The sequence below is a fragment of the Gorilla gorilla genome, chromosome 13 (assembly GCF_029281585.2).
Source record: "Gorilla gorilla gorilla isolate KB3781 chromosome 13, NHGRI_mGorGor1-v2.1_pri, whole genome shotgun sequence".
NCBI classification, from domain to species: Eukaryota; Metazoa; Chordata; class Mammalia; order Primates; family Hominidae; genus Gorilla; species Gorilla gorilla.
Genome location: NC_073237.2, coordinates 88,917,663 through 88,944,823, shown reverse-complemented (window position 1 = coordinate 88,944,823; position 27,161 = coordinate 88,917,663). Strand labels below are relative to the sequence as shown.

Sequence of the window (27,161 nt, the reverse complement as noted above, 5' to 3'; positions counted from 1 at the left end):
AAAGGCATGGTTCTCAGGTACATCTGAAGTTTGGGTATATACTTCAGTAATGTTGGTATCCTTTATTCAGATTGATAAATATTTTATTAGTCTATACAGGTTGAGTAATTTTTGAAATTATAATTTACAAATATTCATTCACTTAAGAATCTAATATTTTTAAAACTAGGTATTTCTTGAATGACTCCGACTGCACTTTCAATGGCCAGTTGCCATGCATTATTAAACTTTCTTTTTTTTTCTTCTTCAGAATCTTCCAGTAGACGTCTAGAGTTTAGCTAGAAGTCTTGGCTACAATACAAACAGTGATGGAAAACACATGAGCAGTAACAAGTTTTAATCTTGCTCCTCAGTACTAACATGGACTAATCTGTGGGAGCAGTTTATTCCAGTATCACCCAGGGTGCAGCCACACCAGGACTGTGTTGAAGGGTGGTTTTTTTCTTTTAAATGTAATACCTCCTCATCTTTTCTTCTTACACAGTGTCTGAGAACATTTACATTATAGATAAGTAGTACATGGTGGATAACTTCTACTTTTAGGAGGACTACTCTCTTCTGACAGGTATGTTTCATGTCTATCTTACATGTATCGATGTATACTTTACAGTCAATACTAAGGAGACATTAATGTTATTAATAAATGCTTATAAATAATAGGATAAAGTCCAAAGTTTATCTCTGTAATTTCTTAAAAATCAGCATTTAAATACAAACCTAAATTTGTACCTAAAATTATTCTAGTTTTATGTCTTATCTATAATGAATGTATTTTAAATATAATTATGTGACTTTTTTTTTCAGCTAAGTGAAAACCTGTCATTATGCCTTACCATAAATGTTAACATGATTGATTTTAAAAGTCATCTAAATAAACATCTTGTATGTTTATCTAGGAAAATAACATTGCTATAATAATGATCATGAAGTTTGGGGATATCACAGCTATATTAAATGAAACAGTAAATATATTTTTCAATATTTAAAATATTTTCTAATGTGTATTTAAAATGTGTGAATTACTGAAATGTCAATTTTACTTATACATTTGAATATTCATTTTTTTCCTTGATAAATGTCTTCCTTATTATAATGAAATGGCACTGAAAAGTTCAAATGGAAATCTATACAATTCCAAGAAAGAATACTTATCAGCAATAGTTTAGCTAGCACTATATTCAATATGAAAGATTAGGAAATTTTCACAGCATGTACACAGTCAGAATTTAACACTTTCAAAGATTTCCTTTGTCCACTCCCAAAGTAAATTTCTGATTAAATTTTAGATTAAAAAATTTAAGCAATGTATTCAATATTCTACTCCCTAGTAATCTAAATAGTGCACAGCATTCTTTCATGTTAATCTATTCAGAGGTGTGGCACCCAAGAAACAGTGGCCACATGGTGTAGGGACTGAGTCATAAAGAACCTGAGGGGGTTGTATTTCCCTAAAAATAAAGTTGTTTAAATCCAAGAATCAAGCTGTTAAAAGAAAGAAATAAAAAAAGAAAGAAAAATCAAGCACAAGCCCACACACATAAAAGGATCCTGATGTTTTTAGTTTGTTTTTTGGCATTAAGGAGTATAGTGTAGTAGTGGAAAGAACAGAGGATATACAGTCTTCTGTTACAACTAACTACTCAATTAAAAACAAATATTCTGATAACTGATCTGAGGTTTGAGACAAAAACAATTAACTTTACAAGCACAAGTCTTGAGGCACTGTGGGAAACATCATAAAAATGGAGAGGCAGCAGATTTTGTTTTTTAAGACAGTAGCTTGATTGCTAGACATGTGGAGAAATTAATGAAGGGCAAAATTAGTATAAAAGGAAGAACAGCTAGAATGCTTCGTCAGAATGCTAGTTATACTTCTAAGGTAAAATTAACTACTTTTTAAGGAAAGTGCTATCTTTATCAGTATCCATGAACAAATGGTACTGTGAATAAGTTTCCAAATGCATGCTTGGACTTTTAACTCATTTGTTAGCTTACAAGACTATGCCTTGATTACATCTGAATTTGGTTTGGATTCCTTCGGTGAAATATATAGAGTATGTTATATCACATTTATATGCTGAAATCTGCTACTGGTACCTGTGAACTGATAGGCATGTTTAAACCCAGGGGAAAAGTTGCCAAGCGGGCCTTTAAACATGGGATTTAAAAGCACAGTGACTTATTTACCTAATAATAGTGTCTGAGAGGAAATACCATTTCACTTAGATAAACTTTCCATTCTAAGTTTGTAGACCAGTTAAATGGAAACAAGAAAGCTTATGTGCTTCTTAAGCTTTATTTCCAGTCCATATGTTATGAACTCTTTTAAGAGCTTGACCAAACCTCCTTACCTAGGCTTTTCCAGAGGAAAGTCTGTTTACTGTCTGGAAGTAACTATGAGATTAAAATCCATTTAGGAGGACATGCAGTCTAGTGCAAAGCACAACCAACAAGCAGTGAGGAGGCCAGCCCTCAGCTCCACCACCTCCAGACAGTTCTGGACTCTCATTGCCTCAGCTTTTTCTCAGTAAAAGAGGGCCATGGGGGGAAAGTCTCAAAGACCTCTCTTAGCTCTAGGCTACTATGATTTATTAGTAACAGCAATAGCACTGGAAGAATACTCCAAACACTACTGTGATTAAGAGAGACTTGAAACCAAAATCCAAAGCTTTCCATGAGTGGAAAACACTGGCAAAACTGGTCTAAATCAGGGAAATATTGAGTATTCCTGAGAAGAAGATTTAGTATTTTTAAAGGGTTTAAAAATAGAGTAACCTGAATACTGCCAAAACTAATAAAACAGAGGTTGTACCTCATTAATAAACTCAAAATAAAACAGCCAAAAGTCATATCATTTTAAATGACATATAATATTCTCTACATTCTTTCTGAATAATAAGAAAAAAATACTGCTATCTAGGGTTCTCTCCTAGACATTCCATTATTTTCCTATTGGTAAACAGTTGCACACTGAACTGGGGGAGGTTTAGGACCTATACTTAATTGTACTTATTAACAAAGTGGTGGAAGAGACCCAGCAAGAGACTCAGGTAAAGAGTGTAAATAATGAATTCCTCATGGTATCAAGGTTGGCCTGACTTTTTTCTTTGCAAGCAACCAGGATACACGAATGCAAAAGATTAGATTAATTGTAAAAGGCTAACAGAAGACAGAACTAGCAGAGAGAAATGAATTTTCCAGAAGGCATTTTTGAGTTTCCATATAAAGACTTTCCTAACAGCCATGGATGGACAACTGTGAAAGATGCTGCCTTGAGGTAGTATCCTCTCCCTGGAGCTATTCAAGCAGGCTGGATATGCTCCCTGTTCCAGAATGTTCTGGAACCTTCACCACCAGGAGGAACTCCTGTTTCAAAGGTCTCCATCTCTTATTCTCCAGGAAAGGGCCTAACTACTACATAAAAGTGGCTGCCTCCACTGCTCAGCAACTGGAATGCTTCCCAACAGCTAAAGATAATGCTACTGCCTAAAGCTTGCAGGCAGAAGTCTCCATTTCATATTTTTATTTTACCGCAGTTTTGATTAAAGGCAGAGAGGGTCTCCTGTAACTTATCAGTCTAAGAAAGAGGAGAGACAAAGGAAGGGGCCCCGGCTGATGCTTCTCCTGATGCCACTGGGGGACTGGTCAGCAGCCCTGAGGCAGGGATGTGGAAAAAAGCAGGACCACTACTGTTCCACTCCCTGCCTTCCCTGCCCTGTGTGCCTTCTCCTTCTCCTCTCAACTCTCAGTTCTGCTCCTCATACCTGATCCAGTTCCTCATCCCGAACCTCAACTCAGTACTGGGGAAGCCTCTCTTGACGGTGGCACGAGGCTGAAGGCATCTGGGAAACCATTACGTGGTGTGCAAAGGAGCTGAGGCCAGTCCTTGCTCCTGCTGCCAGGCCACAAGGAACACCACGATGTGTTCTTGGCACCCCACTTTGGATCTCTAACACATTCCTGGTGTTTTACATTTTTTTTTTAAGTTCCATAGTTTTTTTGTTTCTACATTTTGGATATATTATCTGTTAAATAGGTTTTTCCGGTCCAGACTGGGAATCTAAAGTCCATTTGGTTCAAAGATTCTATGGGAAAAAACTTAAACTAAAACATTCAGGCTGGGTGCAGTGGCTCACACAGTGGCACACTTTAGGAGGCCAAGATGGGTGGATCGCTTAAGGTCAGGAGTTCAAGACCTGCCTGGCCAACATGGTGAAACCCCATCTCTACAAAAATATAAAGAATTAGCCAGGCATGATGGCACATGCCTGTAATCCCAGCTACTTGAAGGCTGAGGTGGGAGGATCACTTGAACCTGGGACGTGGAGGTTGCAGTGAGCCAAGATGGCACAACTGTACTCCAGCCTGGGCGACAAAGTGAGACTCCATCTCGAACAAACAAACAAACAAAAAACCCCAAAAAACAACAAAAAAGCACAATCAACCAACTTAAAAAATAACCTTGTCAAAATCTTCATTTCCCATTGACCAGAACAAATAGGATTAAGCCTCAAGAAATTGTGAACCCCAAAACAATTTCCCAAGTAGGTGCTATTGTTTGACTTTTGGGTAGAGATAGATGAGAATAGTATGTATGGGAAACCTTTGATTATACCAATTCCTACCAAAAGTGGTAGGAAAAGACAGCAGTATATGCAGAAATAAAGCAAAGAAAATTCTGTTGGCGGACTGACATTTAAAATATTTTAAAAGCAACATAATTAAAAAACTATGCATGGGAAGAAAAAAAATGCTTTGCTTATAATCCCATTATCCCTCTTACCAGGTTTGTACATTCTATTTCAATCTTTTTTTCCTGTGAATATATGTTTTTATAAATGTCTTTAGTTCTATTGGTCTCAAACAGTAAACTGAGGGTTATGCGTAGACAGACACAGTGAAGAATTTTACTTTCAAAGCTCTGGGTACCACACATCTAGTGTTAAAGCCCTACACCCCTGTTCCTACCCCATAAGTCACAGTATATACAGTTTACATTGTCTATTTACTAATCCAGGCATTTTATTTTTTAGTTTTTCTATTAATGTACCTGACATTCAAGTGTTAACTTTACGATCTCGTATTACCTGACAGTAGTTGATTAGGAGTTGCGGGTTTTTTATTTTTGAGTAAGGAAGTGTGGGAGAGAAGAGGATGGGGAGGAAGGTGTGCTCTACTTTAAGAAATTTAGCATTCTGACAAGTGACACTGCCCGGGGTACAGTGGGTGCTTGGTAAATGCCCACTGAATAACTCCAGCAACCTCAAAGAAAGCCAGAAACAGGACCTTAAATGACATTATAATTCTATAGCTCCTTGTTGCCAAGGTCAGACAAGGTCAAGGGCAGCTATGCACCTAGAAGACAGAGCTGTAATGCAAGAATGTTACAGAATAAACTGGAATCAGGGGCCAACTTTGATTTAGCTAAGGACCAAGAGCTGAATTTTCTAGGGAATAAGTATTTTGAAGGTTGAGGAAAAGCTGGGCACTAAACCTTAAGGAGTCAGGAGCCACACAACAGCCCTAAGTCAAAACACACAAAGAGTCAAAGTTAGACAGACAGCAAAGGCACAGAGACAATGTGCCAGGGACAAAGTGATATTGAAAAGGAAGCCCCCAGTAACCTTTACCAGGACCCCATACACGATTCACAGGATGACTGGAATACGAAACATCAACCTGCCTGCCAGCAGGGACACCCCATGCCTGCTACAGAACAGTAGTCAGCCACAGTTGGTGATTTCCACCTGGGGCTCTCCAAAAGAAGCCACTGAACCCTGTGTTGCCAGCACAATCTCTCACCCAGTACTACACAAATCTGATCACACAATCATTCTATTCTCTACCTTCCAATCCAAGCTACACAGGTGCTTCTTTATGTACAGATGTGTACAGAACAGGAATTTGTATACTGGTTAGATAAGAAGAAATGACAGAGTATGCCCATGAAGCCACGAGATTTCTGGATAAAACAACTGAGTCCCCCCACATGAGCCGGAGCAGAAGGCAGCACAGAACAGGGAGTTGGGACACATGAGCCCTAGCTCTGGCTCCATTTATATTTGGTAGGTGACTTTGGGCAAGTCACTTAAGCTCTTTACGCCTCATTTCCTATGAGGGATGAGTCTAGAATAACATCTGAATTAACACCTCCACAAAGTAGTGTACAGATGGGAGGCTAGGGCTAGTTTTGAAATGGGAATCAGGATAGGATTATTAAAATATAAAAAACTCTTGCCATTCTCAGATCTGTCCTGTAACCTCCTTCCTAGCATAAGTTAGTGTGGATTATCACAGGAATATCACACATACCTGACCAGTGCCATCCAGCTACCCAGTGGGCAAATGTTCATGCCACCATTTAGATTTTTGGAGCATATGAGAAATTAAATAAAGTAATTATCAGGTTAATAACTAATGACAGTAGGACATTCTAGCCCTCGTCTGGTGATTAAAAAAGACATACCATATATAAATGAAGATATTTATTAAGTTAATGAATTCATTCTTGATTTTTAAATCCAGGAAAAAGCAGGCCCATGGAGAGATGTTAAAGCTGATTTTTTGGTTCTGGGAAATTGCAACCAGTTGGGATTTGGAGGGGTAGGTCTTCTCGAGGCTGGGCCAATCCTGGCTGACTATAGAAGTCTTTTGCAGCTCAGCTGCTCTCTGGCACTCGGGCAATGGCAGGCCTGGAGGACTATTTAGGTGACTGTAGCCTGGTGGACTATTAGGGTCTGCAGAGCCCTCTGCTGTGGTGGTGAGTGGATGCCCTCCTGCCAGGACTCAGTTTCACCAATGAGCATCTCTAGGATGCATCTATTTTGAATAATTTCATAATGTTTTTAATTTTTGAAATTTTCAAAGAATATACACATTTCACAGGTAATAATTTAAAAATTAGGATATGTAAATATGGCAATAAATCTATGCTCTGAAGGTTCTCATTTGTATAGTTCTGTTTTGTGTGCATTTTAAAAATGCAACTGAAAACAACCTGGCCACCCAAAAACAAAACAAACAAACCGAACTCAGTGGAAAGATGAGTAAGAAAGAATAGTCTGGACATCAGACAGTTTGGATCAAATATTAGACAATGGAACAGATTAGAAGGAAAAAGATACCAATTGTGGAAAAAGTGACCAACTATGAGAGTGAGGTTGGGAAAGGTGGAGAGAAATCAGTTAAGGAAAAATTCCAGATGTTGTCTAAGGAGACAATGAAGACATTCCTCCTTCAGGGACACTGAATACATTAAGGCAATAAAAAGATTTTGGGAATACAGAGTTAGGTAAGATAATCTGTTTCTGTTTTTTACGATGTTTATTAGCTTTTTCATTATAAAGGTAATACTCATTGCTCATTATGAAAGTTAAAGGAAAAAGGAAAACACAAGTCATCTACGGTTCTAGTGCCCAGAGTTTATCATCAATCAGGTATATTCCTGCCAGGTTTGTTTTTGTTTGTTTATGAGTGTTTGTAAGTATACAGTTTATGGATTTTTTATATTTGCTTTTTTTTATTTCAGAAAAGATAATATCCCATATTTAAAAATGTCTTTGCAAGCATTTTGTGGGTTCCAAAATATTTCATGGAATAAATATACTCTTTTATTTTACTATTCCCCTTTAACCATTCTATAATTGTCTCAGATATTTCTGCTATTATAATTCTGTGATGAACATCTTTGTGCACTTTAGAAATGTTTCCTGAGACTAGATTCTAAAAAGTAGAATTACTATCTGAAAAAGAGATATTTTTAGAGTTCCCAATGCACATTGCTGAATTGCTTTCCAAAAATCTTTATAAATTTACTCTCAGATTAGCTAAGCAATGGATTAAAATGCCATTTTATTGCACTCTTGCCAGAACTGAGAAATGTATATATGCAGGAATTATATCCATTTAAATTTAATATCCAATGTCTGTTTAGTCCTAGACTGGTCTTCTACACTAAGACACCATGAAGGAGTATGTGCTCCTATTATTCCTGGCTTTGTGCTCTGCCAAACCCTTCTTTAGCCCGTCACACATTGCACTGAAGAATATGATGCTGAAGGATATGGAAGACACAGACGATGATGATGATGATGATGATGATGATGATGATGATGATGACGAGGACAACTCTCTTTTTCCAACAAGAGAGCCAAGAAGCCATTTTTTTCCATTTGATCTGTTTCCAATGTGTCCATTTGGATGTCAGTGCTATTCACGAGTTGTACATTGCTCAGATTTAGGTAAGAATATAAGTCAATTTTGTTTTGAAGAATAGTAATGCTATTCTGACAATTTAAAGGATGGAAAAAGTCTCACTGAAATTTCAAAAATAATCTCATTGAGTGTATAAGTTTTTTTCATTTAAGTTTTTAGGTGGAAAGTACAGCAAACCCCAAAGTACATCCAAACTTATTTTTAAAATTAAGAAAATCAAAGGAAAACTAAGGGAATGTTGTTCATAGAACATTTCCTTCTCTTCCCCAGTTAAATCAAAGCATTTAATTTTAATTCCCTTCAGAGAGAATGGACATCACGTGCAGTTCTATCTCAGGGTGCTAGCAGGTTGAGACTGTACTTTTCAGTAAAACTCCATGATAACAAAATAAGCTGCGTGTCTAGAACAATGAAATGAGTTATAGAAAGCTTGTGAAATCTCTAATCTAGATCTTTTAAAGATAATGCTTTATTTGCTTTTTAGCAATTTGGGTTTAAAACTGCCTAAGAAAAAAGTGGATAAAGTCTTTTTAAAATTTATAATTCTTTGCTGAGTATTTTATTTCTTTAATACTTCTAATGAAGGAGCACTCAAGAGCACAGCCATGCCCCGTTCAGGGAGGGGACGTAATGGGAATGCATATCAAGAGTTGTTGCCTTCAGCTATTTCCAAGAGGGGACAGCTGAGACTGGCCCCACTGTGGAGGCCAAGGTCTGGCACACAACTCCCACTCAGGGGCTGATGGCCCATCAGGGTCACTTCATGAGTCTGTATGAGCAGATGTCTTGAAAAGCATTAGACTTGCTTCCTACTGCCATAGCATTCATGGCAAGAGTTAAAGCTTATAATAATCTACTCTAGAGACCTTAATGAAGTTTGTCATTATATGACAAAATGAGAGGCAAACAAAAAGCATTCAGAAAAAGGGGAGACTAATACGAGCTAGACTTACTAGTAAAGTCTAATGAAATAGGCTAGGAAAAAAATGGGTCTTAAGCTTTACCTGTGGAATTCTCATGAGAAAGAGATTAAGATGCAAGTACTGTTTGAGAAAACTTGTTCATGTAGAACGACTGTGGAAACAGCATCAGGAACAAGAAATGCAGAAGCTGAGACAGATGCTGGGTGTGAGAAGAGGTTAGTTAGGAAATATGAGAATGTACTATTGTACTAAACTGCATCTCAGACAAGAAAAAACGTTACCTACCATCAGTTTGCAAAGTGGGTGCATGTTAAAGCACTTTGTAAGTCAAAATTCCAGATAAAAATATGTGTATCTGCTATGACTCCCCAGATGTAAAATGGGTTAGTTCTGGGTAAAATGGTGAATAAGGACACATTTATCTTTAGTGCAGACCACCCCCACGTGCTGGCCTCCGTATGTGCCACGGCAGAGCAGTCATATGCTTCCAACATGAAGACCCTGCATGAGACATTGCATAAAACTACTCCAGAACACACTTGTCACCAAAGACTTGAGAAGCCCAAGCTACCTCATGGCAGGAAGCTGGTGTTCCCATCACACACAGTCTCCCAAACATTTAGCTTTGAAAAAACTCTAGTAAACAAAATCCACCTAAGAATATCTGTGACAGTCAGACATGCCATCAGCATGCTGCTGCACCCATCCTACCTCCCCCAAAACGTGATCATAAAAAGGGTCTGGGCACTTATCACCCTTCCTCCCTCAGGAGATGAAACTCTTCAGAACTTCAGTTTTAACAGGGGCAGGGCAGTAGTAGGTTTGTCAAAATCTGTGCTACCAGGAGGATCCCTTCTGCAGAACCTCCAGCTTCCTATAAGACTTCCACTTCATTTTCTAAAACCAAAATAATATCCTGTGTTCATAAAAATGGCAAAATTAATCTATTCTGACAAAGCTGCACCCTACCTTGCTAACTCATCAAGTTACCCCCCTTCTTCTTCCTATATAGGGTTAAATTTCTTAAGAAAGTGTCCATTTTATTTTAGTATTATTATTATTTTTTTGAGACAGAGTCTTGCTCTGTCACCCAGGCTGGAGTATAATGGCGCGATCTCAGCTCACTGCAACTTCCGTCTCCTGGGTTCAAGTGATTTTCCTGCTTCAGCCTCCTGAGTAGCTGGGATTAAAGGTGCACACCACCATGCCTGGCTAATTTTTACATTTTTAGTAGAGACGAGGTTTTACCATGTTGGCCAGGATGGTCTTGATCTCCTGACCTCATGATCCACCCGACTTGGCCTCCGAAAGTGCTGGGATTATAGGCGTGAGCCACCGCGCCCGGCCTATTTTTTTATTTTTATTTTTGAGACAGAGTCTCACTCTGTCACCCAGGCTGGAGTGCAGTGGCACTATCTTGGCTCACTGCAACCTCTGCCTCCTGGGTTCAAGTGATTCTCCTGACTCAGCCTCCCGAGTAGCTGGGACTACAGGCACGTGTAACAATGCCCAGCTAATTTTTGTATTTTTAGTAGAGATGGGGTTTCTTTCACCATGTTGGCCAGGCTGGTCTTACAACTCCTGACCTTAAGTGATCCACCCACCTCGGCCTCCCAAAGTGCTGGGATTACAGGCGTAAGGCACCATGCCCGACCAATTTTAAAGTATAGAAAGGAAAAGTACATAGAGCTGTAGGATAGAATGTTGATATTCAGATACTAGATTTTCAATTCTTCAATTTTTGGCTATTAAATGTATGACTACACTTCAGGAGTGAGGACGGTTCTATCAAAAGTGTACTGACATCTAGGCCAAGGCAGGCGGATTGCTTGAGTCCAGGAGTTTGAGACTAGCCTGGCCAACAGGGCGAAACGCTGTGTCTACTAAAAATACAACAATTAGCCAGGCATGGTGGTACACATCCTAGCTACTCGGGAGGCTGAGGCAGAAGAATCACTAGAACCCAGGAGGTGGAGGTTGCAGTGAGCCGAGATGGCGCCACTGCACTCCAGCCAGGGCGACAGAGCAAGACTGTCTCAAGTTAAAAAAAAAAAAAAAAAAAAAAAAGAATAATATATGAATCAGTATGTGGAAATCAAAGAATTTACAACTAATTAGAGAAGTTAATTACTTAAAGGAAATGGGTGGTAGAGTTTTTGGTAATATACATGAAAAAAATCTAATTTTTCTATTTTCTAAACACAACTATCTAAGGCTTCTTAAAATGATCAAGACCCTGCTGGGTGCGGTGGCTCACGACTGTAATACCAGCACTTTGGGAGGCCCAGTCAGGCGAATCACGAGGTCAGGAGTCTGAGACCAGCCTGACCAACATGGGGAAACCCCGTCTCTACTAAAAATACAAAAATTAGCCAGGCGTGGTGGCACACACCTGTAATCCCAGCTACTCAGGAGGCTGAGGCAGGAGAACTGCTGGAACCCGGGAGGCCGAGGTTGCAGTGAGCCAAGATCATGCCACTGCACTCCAGCCTGGGCAACAGAGCGAGACTCCGTCTCAAAAAAAAAAAAAAAAGAAAGAAAAATTATCAAGACCCATATGCTCCAATTTAGCACTATAACAGTCTGAAAATTTGCAAAGAAAACTAACATTCCTCAGCCAAAGGTACATCAACAGAAGCTGCACCTCAGTGGTTGGTTACCTTCTCACAGCCACCAAGGCCGCTCCAATTTATCTCCTTTTATTCCACCTTAGAGGGGATGAGTAGTGACAGCTATACCAATCTAGACACCTTGTAAAAATTAATAAGTTACTCAAAAAGGTCCTGAGGTCTTCCCCCAAAACAATGTTTTTTTGTCATCTGTTATGACTGTTAAGTCATCTGTAACTTGATGATAATCATGGGTTTTAAAAAATGTATATTTCTACCATATTAGTAATCTCATCTTCAGCATGATTCTCTATTATATAATATGTTTGTTTCTTTCTAAGGTTTGACCTCAGTCCCAACCAACATTCCATTTGATACTCGAATGCTTGATCTTCAAAACAATAAAATTAAGGAAATCAAAGAAAATGATTTTAAAGGACTCACTTCACTTTATGTAAGAATATATCCTCATACTTTCAAAGATTTAAGTGAAAACTCTGTATCTTTGCTATAATGATTAATTATACTATGTTAGTACAAACAAGTCTTACTTTTCTGTATGTAAAGAATGACAAAAATCCCTGCATTCAACAGCGTTCTAGTCAATTAAAAATTATAGATTTCATTCAATTAATAGTCTAATTCAATGGATGTTTATTAAATAATAGCCATGTAAAACGCAGTGGGCTGAGTTTAATGGTCCTCAAATAAGCTTACAATCTATTCAGGTAGTAACAGTCACTATACATTAAAATGAACAAGAAAACAATTACTCACAGCAATCATTAGCAAACAGTGTAAGAAATCTCTACCCAAATGTGTTAAGACACCACAAATCTCTAACAGCAGCACACAGAATATATCTGATTGATTAATATATACATGTATGGCTTCTTTATTGGATCTTTAAAGAAGAAAAGAATTTTTTCTTTACTGTATTAGTATCATTTTAATATTCTAGGATTTAAAAGATTACTACTTCCATGTTTAACATTTTGGGCTGGGTGTGGTGGCTCATGCCTATAATCCCAGCACTTTGGGAGGCCAAGGCGGGCGGATCACTTGAGCCCAAGAGTTCGAGATCAGCCTGGGCAACACAACAAGACTCCACCTCTATAAAAAATATAAAATTAGTTGGCATGGTGGTGGTGCATGTAGTCTTAGCCAGGAGGTAGAGGTTGCAGTGAGCTGTGACTATGCCACTGCACTCCAGCCTGGGTGACACAGTAAGACCCTGTCTTAAAAACAAAAACAAACCAAAAAAATCATTTTGAAGTCTCCAGATTTTAGCAAGTAAAATTTCTGATTTAGTCTGAAATTGGGTTTGGAGGAGCACCTCATTTCCCCCTGCCACCGCCTCCCCTCAGCACAGCTCCTGCCTTGCTGACTCTGGCATGGTGTTAGAGGAAGAGCTCTGGTTCTGTATCATCTGAGGTGGTAAGCCAGGCCTGGCTATTCCAGGCCATTTCCCCACACTCTCAGGCTGTGCTGGAGAAAACAAATTTAAAGTCTGTCATCTCTAGATAAGATAAAACTAAGAGAACAGGGTAGAAAATACCATAACCATATTAGTCCCTTGCTACCATGCAGGCCTGGCCTGTTCCTGTGTCTGAGAGATGTGGGGTCACCATGCCTCCCTGTCACCCTGGGTCAGTGCAGTGGACCCTGCTGGCCCATCCCTTCCTCCCTGTCACCCTGGGATTGAGGACATGCATGCTGATCATACTTAAGGCAGACTGAGGGATGCTCAATCCTTGCATCAAGCCTCCCTACAAAATCCAGCTCTCACACTGCACGGTCAGGTAGCCAGCACCTTGTCTGCTCTTTTCACTTTCAAAGTGTGCAGGCAGCTCAGATCTGGTAAGCCTCCATTATCAATATAAAAGAGCAACTAGAAGAGCATATATTTATAAGTTAGGTCTCACTAAAACATTAAGACAGTCAGAAATGACACAATGGATTCCACTGAGGATCCACCCAGTCCACCCCACTAACTTTAGGCCACAGAATCTTTTGGAGAATGGCAAGGCCATTATTCTACCATCAGAAGTTGGAAATATAGCCTGTTGATGCGTTTACCACTTCTTCAACCCCTTTTCAGCTTAGATAACCACAAGAATAATAACTAATGGCATATTTAATACTGGTGCTATGAAAGTTTTAAATTCATCATATCATTATTTTATTACATTTTAGGAGCATTCCAGGGACTTAGTCCATACTTATTCTTGTTATTCACAGGGAAATGAGAAACTAAATGGTATCAGGAGCTTTCTTAGACCTACTTGATTTCCTTTGAGAAATGCATGTCCAGTGTAGAGCAATGGTGGGAAAGCCCCCAGCTGTTAAGTAGTATTACTGCCAAGCTACTATTAGCAGACTGACCAGGTATACTGATGTAAATCACTTTTAAAGTACATGCTTTATACTTGAATTGTAGGTATACCACACAATTACAAAACATTTATATAATTATAATATCACCTTATATGGTACCTGTCTTTTAAGAGAATCAAACTATTTTTTAGACATTCTACAAATTCTCTGTGTTAAGTTTTAGCTGCTTGTTTGGCACTTGGGTTCTTACACAAAGGATGATACAGTCAGAGCAAAATCACTGAACACAATCACAGCCCTCCCAGCTCACTTCCAGCCATTATGAGACACATGTGGCATGAATCACTGTCCTACTACTGAATGGCTATGCTCTTCTCAACTTCTGTCCTTACACTGTTTGTTAATGATGAATTGGAAGCTCTGTGATAACCAAGCCAGCACTGAGAGTGCAGTTTAACTGGATCACTCAGCCAGCTCACCATGCAGGGCAGGCAGTCCACCATGTGGGGCGGCTCTTACCAGTGCTGCACAAAACCTCTTACACAGTTTTGTATTACTTTTCCTTCCTTTTATGCAGTTCCAACAACTGCATGTTTTAATTAGGAAAAACAAACTAATAAAAGCCTAGTGCACTGGACTTGGATCTCACTGACGCACAGGTTCACTTTGTGGTGGGGCCTCTCTAACCCTCACTTGTCGCGTGGCATAGGCAAGTCACCTTTCTTCACTTTACGCATTTCCTCATCACTAAAAGGAGAGTAATAATTCCTGCTAAATTTACCTCTTGGAATCAAGAGAGGATTCACAAACCATCTTGATGATCCACCAAGTTGTTAAATTCCCCTCACCTCATTTTTCAGTGTAACCAAAGGAAAAGAGAAGATACTTTTAGTTGGCATCACACACTCACAAACGAGGATATTTTACCAGTTGGTAACAAAATGTAGTTTCACCTCTTCTCCTAGGCTTACCCTTTCTTGGTGAAACTTTTAGCAATAGTGATATATCTGGAATTTCCAGAGGGTGAGAAAAGGAAAGCACAAAGGGCCAAGAGTGAGATGAGGAAACGTGCAGATAAAAGGAGTTTACTGAGCAACCAAAATGTGTATTTCTGCCATGGAAAAACAACAACAATATGAGTAATACCAGTGAGGCATATTAAACAAAGGGAGATTTTTGTGAAATGAATTTGAGAACAAAATCATAAAATGAATGAATCTAGAGCTGCTCCTTGAGAAAATCAGATGACCTGGATTGGTAAAGAGGGACAAAAAGGTCCTCAAGACGCTTAGTGGCCTGTCATCATTCTTGGTAAACACAGAAAATTCTCTTTGAACAATCTGGCAATGAGTAAAGAAATGAGCTATGCTCATTTTGCAATGAAAATCATTATCAGAGTTACCAACATGTCCCAGTTTGCCTAGGACATTCCCAGTTTGGGTTCTGAAATCCCCACATCCCATAATCTCATGATCTGGGCAGACTGAGATGGCTGGTCACCAAAGCAGCCATGCACCCTTGGACATGTTGCAAAAGACTTGTGCAGAGAGCACACTCACACTGGTACGAGCTCTTTTTACTCTCTGGAGTTATTAGACCCCCTCTGGAGGATGCTGTCTTATTGCCCTGAGAAATACCCAAAAAACTGATAAGAGATTGAGTCATTTCTCAGGATCCATTACTATATCCCCAATATCTAAAATATGCCAGAATGCTGAGGGCACATGGTAGGAGTTTTTTCCTTACAGGCCTCTGTTCTGGGAGAAATGGTAAACATTAGTAAATATGAAAGAAGTGAGGTTTTCAAAGTAGACAAAATCATGCAAAAGTATATTTGGTGTGCACTAAACATAGTTTTGTAGAGTAAATAGATTTTAAGATAAGATAAAGATAATATCACTGGTCACTTCTCTGAAGGGAAATAGGAGGCTGAGTAGAGGTTGAAGGCTTAACCATATGAATGTATTATCTATTCAAAGATTAAAAAGATGCACTTCTATCTAAACCAATGGCACAACATTAATTATTATAGCTCTGCACTTTTCTAACTCAGTAGTAAAATTGTTTTAAAAACTTAGATTGGGCTGGGAAAGTTTTTACATGGGTGATCTAGTACACCACTGATATAAATTATACTGATTTCCATCATTGGCTAATCACTGTAGAATACTGGTAAATCAAATCCACTTCCTAATATTGTGTAACTTTCTATGCTTGATCAAGGGTCTGATCCTGAACAACAACAAGCTAACGAAGATTCACCCAAAAGCCTTTCTAACCACAAAGAAGTTGCGAAGGCTATATCTGTCCCACAATCAACTAAGTGAAATACCACTTAATCTTCCCAAATCATTAGCAGAACTCAGAATTCATGAAAATAAAGTTAAGAAAATACAAAAGGACACATTCAAAGGAATGAATGCTTTACACGTTTTGGGTAAGTTTTTCAAATGAATGGGACATCTTGAAATTATAACAAACAAGCAGATGTAGAACACTTTATCGTCACTATTAAGAATAATTTCCAAAATTAATTTTTGAATAATCTTTGCCTAGATAAGCCATTTATAAACCAATTAAAATGTCCAACAAAATTTTTAGCACTTAAAGAAAATATTATCTTTGTAATACTGTCTCTCTCTCCCTCAAGAACCTCCTTTGAGGCCAGGCCTGGTGGCTCATGCTTGTAATCCCAACACTTTGGGAGGCCAAGGCGGGCGGATCTCCTAAGGTCAGGAGTTTGAGACTAGCCTGGCCAACATAGTAAAACCCTGTCTCTACTAAAAATACAAAAATTAGCTGGGTGTGGTGACAGGCGCCTGTAATCTCAGCTACTCGGGAGGCTTAGGCAGGAGAATTGCTCGAACCCAGGAGGCAGGGGTTGCAGTGAGCCGAGATTGTGCCACTGCACTCCAGCCTGGGTGATAGGATGAAACTCCATCTCAAAAAAAGAACCTCCTTTGAAACACTTAGCATGGTTTCTGTTTCTGACCAGACCCTAATAAAATATAACTTGTTATTTAATTTAAAGGTAGTATTTTTAATGTATTGCACAAGCTACTCAAATATAATACACAAAATTAGTTCGGATATTATTTGGAATGTGCACCTAACATTTGGTTATCTGCTTTAAGATTATCGATGTGAGGAATTTTTTGTCTTATATTTAAAACTCTACCTGATTTTATTTCTGACACCTATCATATAACCATGCCATCTCCCTATAATATCCATTCAAAATTCATAACCAAGATACTAATTCATTTATTCATTTAATTCAACCAAGTGCCTGGCCTCACTTACTGGCATTTCTTCAAGGTTATATTTCTGCTAACAAAACAATAATTTCTGATTGACTTACAATTTAAAAAAAGTTTAAGACACAAAAATGTACATAGAAAAACATAAACATTTTGGATTATATGAAGGATGATCTTTTTTGATGCACTATTACAATAACAAAACCTTAATTGTGCTCATGGTTGGAGGAGAGTGAAAATGTCACTGATATGGTAATTCAAAGTGAAAAACAGTGAACTTCTCATATATTCCAGTTTACATAATACAAAGCCGTATTTTTCTGATGCTGACAGAAAGGACACTAGATAGACAGAAGCAGATATACTGAGTGAAAATGAGCCTAAAGGATGAAGCTCACGCTTCTTGGGATATTCATTCTTGGGATGTGTCTCTCTGCACTGTGAGTTTCCTTTATATACAACCTATGTGTGCTAAGTCATGTCATTCTCCCCTGACAGAAATGAGTGCAAACCCTCTTGATAATAATGGGATAGAGCCAGGGGCATTTGAAGGGGTGACGGTGTTCCATATCAGAATTGCAGAAGCAAAATTGACCTCAGTTCCTAAAGGTTTGTATTTACTTTATCTAAGATATGGTATTTTAAAGTTGTCACCTTTCAATAACGATTCAATCTAATATTGTAAACTGTGCAGTATACACTGCAACTAGAAATCTTTGCACCAGTAAATCTGGTCAATATAGTCTACACACACATAAAATGCCATATGTAGTGCCTTTTTCCTGACAGAATTAAGCCACAATTTTTTTACTCCACTAAGAATAAACATTAAGAAGCAATGAACTTTTAATTTTCCTTCTCTTTCCTGACATTTACTCATTTATACCTGTCATTCTGTGCAGTACCTGTTAGAAGTGGAGAATTCTATATAGAAGAAAGCAGAGAAAGATAGATGGGGCAAGAGACCCTGTCCCCAGGCATTTAGCCACAGTTTGAGGTGGAGCCTATGAGCCCAGACTGCGCAGCCCCTGGCTCTGGCAGGAATGGACACGCCATTCAAGGCAAGGCATTTTGTACCCAGCTTCTTCCCAGGTGTACTGTGAAGATTAATGGGCCAGTACACAGAAAGGTCTGGGGACAACATCCAGCACATAGGAAGTGACCACCTGTGACATAATCATTACCAAGATGAGCACTGTGCTCTTTATCATGGCTTTGTGTGACCCAAGGCTAGCACCTCAAGTAGAATGCTCCTTAAGTCTGCCAGATGACCAGTGTTCTAACCCATTACTTCCAAGCTCCCTGTCTGATGATTAGCTGCATAGGATTGCCTTTCTTGGAACTCTTGCTCAAAGTCTTGCTTTCCTTATTCCCAACAAGGGCACATGCTCTCTTTGCTTTGATGACTAACTGGGCCAAAAATAACCCCTATGATTAACAACATATTTTTACTTTCCAACAGCTCCGTCTTTCAGTATCCATGAGTTAAAGCAGCAACTTCATCACGACCCCCTCTAATCTACTCACCTGATCCAGAAGATCAATAAAACAAACATATACAGATAATTTAAAAGACACAGTAAAGCTGTTATTATTAATCAAGAGGTGACCTTTCACTTAGGTCACCTAAAGATCATCTAAAGTAAAAGAGGAAAGATAACTTTTCTATCCAGGAAAACAACAGTTTAATTCAGAACTATACACCTCAGTGCAGCTTTAAAGGAGGTGGATGTTTTTCTACAAGAAACCAAAAATGTTACATTTACCTTCCCATTTTAGAAAAACAACAAAAAATGCAAATGCTACCCAATAAGTTAAACATATAAAATCCCTTTCATCTGCTGGAAGATAACATCCAGTAAAGGAGAGTGAAGACAAGGAAAAGAAGAAGGTAGAGGGAGGAGAGGAGGACAGCCTACAGGGCTGGAGGAGGGAGCTGCTGTTCCAGGCCACATCTCCTGACATGGCCATTCTTTATGTTCACACCAAAAGTCTTTCCTACACTGCAAAATTCTATTTAAATTTCAAAGTGTATCTAAAAAGTAAAGGTTTAACTTCTCATGAGTTTTCAAGATTCTTTCAAAGCCAAAAGGAAGCTTTAGAAATTTAAATTGGAATCAAATCTCTCAACTTAAATAACTATTCCTTCAAATCCCCTTGACATTCAGAATTCACTAACCTGTGAAAGCTGACTGCCTGCATGGCATAATCCAGTCAGTATTACCCGCTGTGGCAAGATGAAAGGATGCAGATATCCTGAGGGTCCTCACCAGACCCAACAAGTTATCATGTGGACAGGATGAAAATGTCTTCTTTCCTATTCGTTCAGGAAGTTCTACTGCATAATATTACGTGGGGAAGAGGGGAGACCTGTTTGAAGACAGGGTGGGAACAGAAATTCCGGTACAAAAGTGTGCTAACATTTTTCAGCAGCTACTGAGCTTCTGCCAAATTCACACCTCTGCTCGTTTTATCCTAGAGGCTACACTTCAATCTTCTCTCTGGTTACCCACCTTCCCCATTTCCTAAGGGACACAACAGTTCCCTCAATTTCTACAAGTCCTCTCCCAGAGATTTTTCTCTTCCAACTTTGTACAACCTATTCTAGAATAGGCTGGCACGTTGCACCAGCTATTTTTCTAGTGATTTTTGTATGTATGATGGATCTGCTCTAAATTAGCAAATAATGTCTTTGAGGACAGAACCTTTACCTTACATACTGGAGGGTCCACATAATCATTCCATAAATACAGTTAAGCTCAATTAATCAAAATTCAAGAAATTAGAACCTTCTCAGTTTAGAAGAATTATTTTTCTGCTCCCTAGTTTGTTTATTTTAAAATTCAAAATAGATTCTGTTATCAAAATAAATTCAGTCATGGAAACTATTATTGCTATTCATAAAGATGTTTCAATTATCTTAATCCGTCTTTATTGCTAATATAGAAAGGAAATATTTCATCAAGACTTGAAAAAAGGAAAGCATTTTCCAGCTAGCTAACCAGATACTTGGGTTGACAAATAATACTTTGTACATAGGGCTAACAAAATGAGGTTTGATGGAATCTTCTGGTCAGTCCCTTTCATTCCAGCTTCAGTTCATTTGAGGAGAGTGGGGGTCAGGATATGCCCCGTTGAGAAGAGAAAGAACGATTATTCACTGGGCACCTGCCATGTGCGGGGGTACTACAGATACACTTAGTTTACACAAAAACTACTGCTAATTGAAAGAATAGAGCCAGGCACAGTGGCTCATGCCTGTAATCCCAGCATTTTGGGAGGCCAAGGTAGGTGGATCACTTGAGGTCAGGAGTTCAAGACCAGTCTGGCCAATATGGTAAAACCCCATGTCTATCAAAAATGCAAAAATTAGCTGGGCATGGTGGTGCACACCTGTAGTCCCAGCTACTTGGGAGGCTGAGGCAAGAGAATCAGTTGAACCTGGGAGGCGGAGGCTGCAGTGAGCCAAGACTGCGCTACTACACTCCAGCCTGGGTGACAGAGTGAGACCCTGCCACAAAAAGAAAAGAAAAGAAAAGAAAGAATAAATACTGCAATGACCTGGACATATCAAATAGGGTAAAAATCCGTGTTTATAATGGTGTTTTAAAAAAAACACAAAAAACCTTAACTGGTCACCTCTGGGCATTGCATGAATTCATTACTTGAATGAATCAAGTTTTGCTGCCTTTTCTATAAAAACAATCTTACAAAGTAACTAAATAATTAATGAAAGAAAATTCTTTAGAGAAGAATTCCAGCTAATAAATCCATCAAGAATGACATCAGGAAGTCACCATTTTCCAATTCCTAATGACAGAATGGATCTAGGCAACAATCGTGCATGAATGCTAAGACCCTCAGGTGAAAGGCTGATTTACTTTTATCTGAGTGTATCTCTGCATCTGACTACCAGGGCATAGGAAGAAGTTAAAGCATCCTGATAAATGATATCACATGGAAGCTGTCAGCCAAATTCACAAAAGGAGTGTCTCAAACAAATTAATATGGAAATAAATCAAAAGAAGAGGGAGAAAAAAGGAGGGAGTATGTTGTACATTAAGAGAGATTTCAAGGGCGATAAGAACCAAATGTATTCTGTAAACTTCATTTAATCCTAACTTGAACAAATCAACTGTAAAATGACGTATTTGAGACAAGTGGGGAAACTTTACTATATTAGATGACAGTAAAGAATTTATTAATCTTGTTAGATGTGATATTAACAGGGTGGTTATGTTAAAAAACAAAAAACAAAAAACAAGATGACCTTATCGGTTAGAGACATCTAGTTGAAGAATTTATAGAAGAAATGACATTATGTATAAGATTTGACTTTAAATACTCCAGCAAAAGAAATATGGCAAAATAAAAACAGATAACAAATCAATAAATAATTAATAGAGTAGATAAAACAAGATAGGAAAAATGGAGATAACTGTTGAAGCTGAGCATGGTGGTTCATAATACTAGTTACTATTTTTATGAATGGTTACAATTTTACCATAATAAGAAGTTAATAAAAAGTAGGTACCAGGCTGGGTGTGGTGGCTCACACCTGTAATCCCAGCACTTTGGGAGGCCGAGGTGGGTGGATCACCTGAGGTCAGAAGTTTGAAACCAACCTGGCCAACATGGTGAAACCCCATCTCTACTAAAAAGTACAAAAAATTAGCCAGGTATGGTGGTGCGTACCTGTTATCTCAGCTACTCAGGAGGCTGAGGCAGAAGAACTGCTTGAACCCAGGAGATGGAGGTTGCAGTAAGCTGATATCACGGCACTGCACTCCAGTCTGGGTAACAAGAGTGAAACTCTGTCTCAAAGAAAAAAAAGAGTTAGTGCCTAAAAAGTTGCCTAAATCCATAATCTGAAACTTGAAAAGTAAACAAATAGTCAATTGGGCTTAGTTATACTTGACTTAACATATATCTTTCTCTTCTTATTAGGCTTACCACCAACTTTATTGGAGCTTCACTTAGATTATAATAAAATTTCAACAGTGGAACTTGAGGATTTTAAACGATACAAAGAACTACAAAGGTAAACGTTCCCAAAATTTTAACTTAGAATGATACCTCCTGGAGAATGTGCACAGGGACCCTGGTAGAGATCACTGCCTGTTTAGCCAGTTGCTGTTGGAACTGGAGAGTGTGAAGGGAAAACTAGAAAGAACCACCATTGGCCAGGTGTGGTGGCTCACGCCTGTAATCCCAGCACTTTGGGAGGCCAAGGCGGGCAGATCCCGAGGTCAGGAGTTCGAGACCAGCCTGGCCAACATGGTAAAACCCCATCTCTACTAAAAAATACAAAAATTAGCCAGGCATGGTGGAGGGCGCCTGTAATCCCAGCTACTCGGGAGGCTGAGGTTGCAGTGAGCCAAGACTGTGCCACTGCACTCCAGCCTGGGCAACAGAGCGAGACTCCATCTCAAAAAAAAAAAAAAAAAAAAAGAACCACCGTTATTACCACCTCTGCTGATAGGGGCGAATCAAGTGAAAAGAAGAAAATGACTTTTCAAATTTCCCTTTTGTTAAATTTAGGTCAAAGAATTTTCTGACAAAACTGGAAGATAGTTGTTACATACTGAAGTAGGTTATTAAATAAAGTAATGAAATATCTTTGAACATATATATAAATAGGACAGGCTTATATTCTAACTAGTTTGTGGTGTTTTCAGCTAACTCTATCACACCTAACCATCTGTGTAAGACTTGATGCATTTTATATCATTTTTAGGCTGGGCCTAGGAAACAACAAAATCACAGATATCGAAAATGGGAGTCTTGCTAACATACCACGTGTGAGAGAAATACATTTGGAAAACAATAAACTAAAAAAAATCCCTTCAGGATTACCAGAGTTGAAATACCTCCAGGTAAAACATTCTACTTGTGTTCAGTAGATATTGGTACTTTTCTTCAGTTTTTATAACACACTTTAGCACACCTCAAGCAAAGACCAAGTAAGCAGCAAGGGTGATTCAAACATAATGACTCTCCAGGTTGCATGAGGTGTTTTAAGAAGTAGGAGAGCTTTAGGAGAATGGTTTCTACACTGACGTCACAAGAAAGCTCAGGATCCATTTCCATCTTTTGGTTTCTCCTGTTGAAACTGCTGAGGACATTGTGGCAAAGCCGCTGGCACAGTTAATTTCAGATTTTAGGGCAGGGGTGGCTACGCAGAGGCAGGACTGGTCAGGAGGACATGGAGCAGGGTCACGTGTCCTTTCGATCTGGAAACATTTCTCAAGGCAGAGCAAGAGGATTAGGCTCCTGGTATTTTCGCTTTCAGTGTGGTGCTAGGATAGACATGTATATGTTTTTTTTAAACATTCCAACCAGAATACAGTATATAACCAATTTAAAGTCACCATCTGGAGCATCATGAGTTCCTATTTTGTTGTTTGTTTTTATTCATTATTAGAAATCTTTTCCTTCTATTTGACAACTCTTAACTGTCTGGAAGGGGCCACAGATTCCTTGGAGAATCTAATAAAGATTTAGATCTTCCCAAGAACAAAAGTTTTCATCTTCCAAGGAGCTTGAGAACAAAACTGGGCAACAAGCCACTCTGCCTCTTCTCTTTTTCTTTCCGATGTATCTTTAAACAAGTTTCATTCACTGTACTCCTTTGAGATACAAACCATCAAAATGAATGTAATATAGGCAGGTGCTCATCTCAAGATGACAACTTTTGCTTTGACTTTTCCAAATGCTGCATTTGGATGTCTGTTTAGCCAGTGACTACAACTTGAGTCTGTCCTCTCTCAAGCTGCCCCATCCCTGATGTCATTTCTGCTTAATTTGCTCCACAACTCTGCTTCCAGCTTCTGGTCTCTCTTAAATCTACCTATACTCTTGCTAGCATTAATTAAATGAATAGAATTATAACACAAACAGAAGAACACATGTCATAAGCATATATTTCAATGAATGTCCACAAAGTAAACACACTGATGTCCAGCAGGTTTTCATTCCCAGTGAGATCAGTACTATGGTAAACTACACCTTGCACTTATATTGAGCAGCTGGGGGACCGAACACCAAACTTAAATGTTTTAGCAATGCCTAGAATTTTCATGATTGGTCTCATATCAGTCTTACTAAGACACAAAGGCAGAATCTAGAGGTAACAACAGCCAGGGAGGATATCCCACTTTGGCCAGCAAAAGACTTCTGCTCTTCAGCACACCAAAATGCTGTCAGTTAAGTAGATTGCTTTTATTTCCCAGAAATCTCACTGTTACCAAAAAAGGCCAAAGAAGAAGTTAGAAGGGCTGTTAAAGGGAATGAGGGAAAGTTCCTCTATTTACCATACTTTTTGAGTAAGAATTTAATTTAAAAAGACATGTACACGGCCTGTAAAATTGTGACTTGTCCACTGGTGTACATAAGATCAAGTGATTTCAATTATTGATGCTATATTACAATTCTGCATTTAGGATGTTGATAGATCTTTCTATAAAACAACTTAGAAAAATTCTCCTTTGGTCACAGAAAATGCCAGCTAATAATTCTTCACAATCAAATTGTGAGCCTAATTCTTAGAGCATTAAATTTCATTCTTCTGATCATTTCTAATGTTTTAAATGCATTATTGTAAATATGGCATTGAAGTAACCATATATATACACATAAATATGTATATTTAAAAATATGTATGTATGTTTATAAAAGTAAACATTATGCATGTATGTATTTATGTATATATGTATGTATGTACGTATGTATGTATCTATCTATCTATCTGGAGAGAGAGACAGCGACCCATGTGACCAGGCAGTATGCTCTGGGCCCTGGCGGGAGTCCTTCCCCAACACTTTTGTGTACAACACATGAGCTTGAGTTTTTATAATAGGTATTTAACATGCATAAGTGAGTACATCTACTTTACCTGAAAATACATTCAAGCCAATGTAAAATAAACAGATGAATAAACCCACAAACAAATGGCGACTACAGAGTATCTTCCGTTTACATTTACTGGGTATTTTTAATCCTTTCTTTTTTCCTACTACAACAGATAATCTTCCTTCATTCTAATTCAATTGCAAGAGTGGGAGTAAATGACTTCTGTCCAACAGTGCCAAAGATGAAGAAATCTTTATACAGTGCAATAAGTTTATTCAACAACCCGGTGAAATACTGGGAAATGCAACCTGCAACATTTCGTTGTGTTTTGAGCAGAATGAGTGTTCAGCTTGGGAACTTTGGAATGTAATAATTAGTAATTGGTAATGTCCATTTAATATAAGATTCAAAAATCCCTACATTTGGAATACTTGAACTCTATTAATAATGGTAGTATTATATATACAAGCAAATATCTATTCTCAAGTGGTAAGTCCACTGACTTATTTTATGACAAGAAATTTCAACAGAATTTTGCCAAACTATTGATACATAAGGGTTGAGAGAAACAAGCATCTATTGCAGTTTCTTTTTGCGTATAAATGATCTTACATAAATCTCATGCTTGACCATTCCTTTCTTCATAACAAAAAAGTAAGATATTCAGTATTTAACACTTTGTTATCAAGCATATTTTAAAAAGAACTGTACTGTAAATGGAATGCTTGACTTAGCAAAATTTGTGCTCTTTCATTTGCTGTTAGAAAAACAGAATTAACAAAGACAGTAATGTGAAGAGTACATTATACTATTCTTATTCTTTACTAACTTGGGTAGTACTGTAATATTTTTAATCATCTTAAAGTATGATTTGATATAATCTTATTGAAATTACCTTATCATGTCTTAGAGCCCGTCTTTATGTTTAAAACTAATTTCTTAAAATAAAGCCTTCAGTAAATGTTCATTACCAACTTGATAAATGCTACTCATAAGAGCTGGTTTGGGGCTATAGCATATGCTTTTTTTTTTTTAATTATTACCTGATTTAAAAATCTCTGTAAAAACGTGTAGTGTTTCATAAAATCTGTAACTCGCATTTTAATGATCAGCTATCATAAGCTTTTAATAGCATGAAAATTGTTAGGCTATATAACATTGCCACTTCAGCTCTAAGGAATATTTTTGAGATATCCCTTTGGAAGACCTTGCTTGGAAGAGCCTGGACACTAACAATTCTACACCAAATTGTCTCTTCAAATACGTATGGACTGGATAACTCTGAGAAACACATCTAGTATAACTGAATAAGCAGAGCATCAAATTAAACAGACGGAAACTGAAAGCTCTATATAAATGCTCAGAGTTCTTTATGTATTTCTTATTGGCATTCAACATATGTAAAATCAGTAAACAGGGAAATTTTCATTAAAAATATTGGTTTGAAGTAAAATATTTGTGCTTTGATGTTATTTTTCTTCACCCACCCAGCAATATAAACTATTCTTCAGAAAACTCTAATCTATATATAACATGTTTAGAGCAGTATTAATGTCAATTATTATTACTTTTTGTTTTGTTTTGAGATGGAATCTCGCCCTGTAGCCCAGGCTGGATGGAGTGCAGTGGCCTGATCTTGGCTCACTGCAACCTCTGCCTCCTGGGTTCAAGCGATTCTCCTGCTCCAGCCTCCCAAATAGCTGGGATTACAGGCACATGCCACCATGCCCAGCTAATTTTTTGTATCTTTAGTAGAGACGGGGTTTCACCATGTTGGCCAGGCTAGTCTCGAACTCCTGACCTCGTGATCTGCCCGCCTCTGCCTCCCAAAGTGCTGGGATTACAGGCATGAGCCACTGAGCCTGGCCTAATGTAAATTCTTAATAACAATAATACATGTTATTAATACATATAATAATAACAATACACCATGTAATTCCTATGCTATGAAAGATAATCACCTTTAT

General features: G+C 38.2%; 2 protein-coding genes across 2 annotated transcripts in view; one reads left to right on the top strand and one right to left on the bottom strand.

The window, feature by feature from the left end:
- The window catches only part of CENPP (centromere protein P), a 286,318-nt gene that overhangs the window by 137,929 nt on the left and 121,228 nt on the right, over positions 1-27,161 (bottom strand). The gene's annotated exons all lie outside the window — the stretch shown is intronic.
- ASPN (asporin) lies at positions 169-26,647 on the top strand. The gene is made up of 8 exons (XM_004048264.5): positions 169-565; positions 7,934-8,240; positions 12,088-12,200; positions 16,307-16,520; positions 17,842-17,952; positions 22,291-22,384; positions 23,081-23,219; positions 25,367-26,647. Exons 2-8 carry the CDS (start codon positions 7,964-7,966, stop codon positions 25,562-25,564), a joined length of 1,146 nt encoding a protein of 381 aa, XP_004048312.2. The 5' UTR covers positions 169-565; positions 7,934-7,963; the 3' UTR covers positions 25,565-26,647.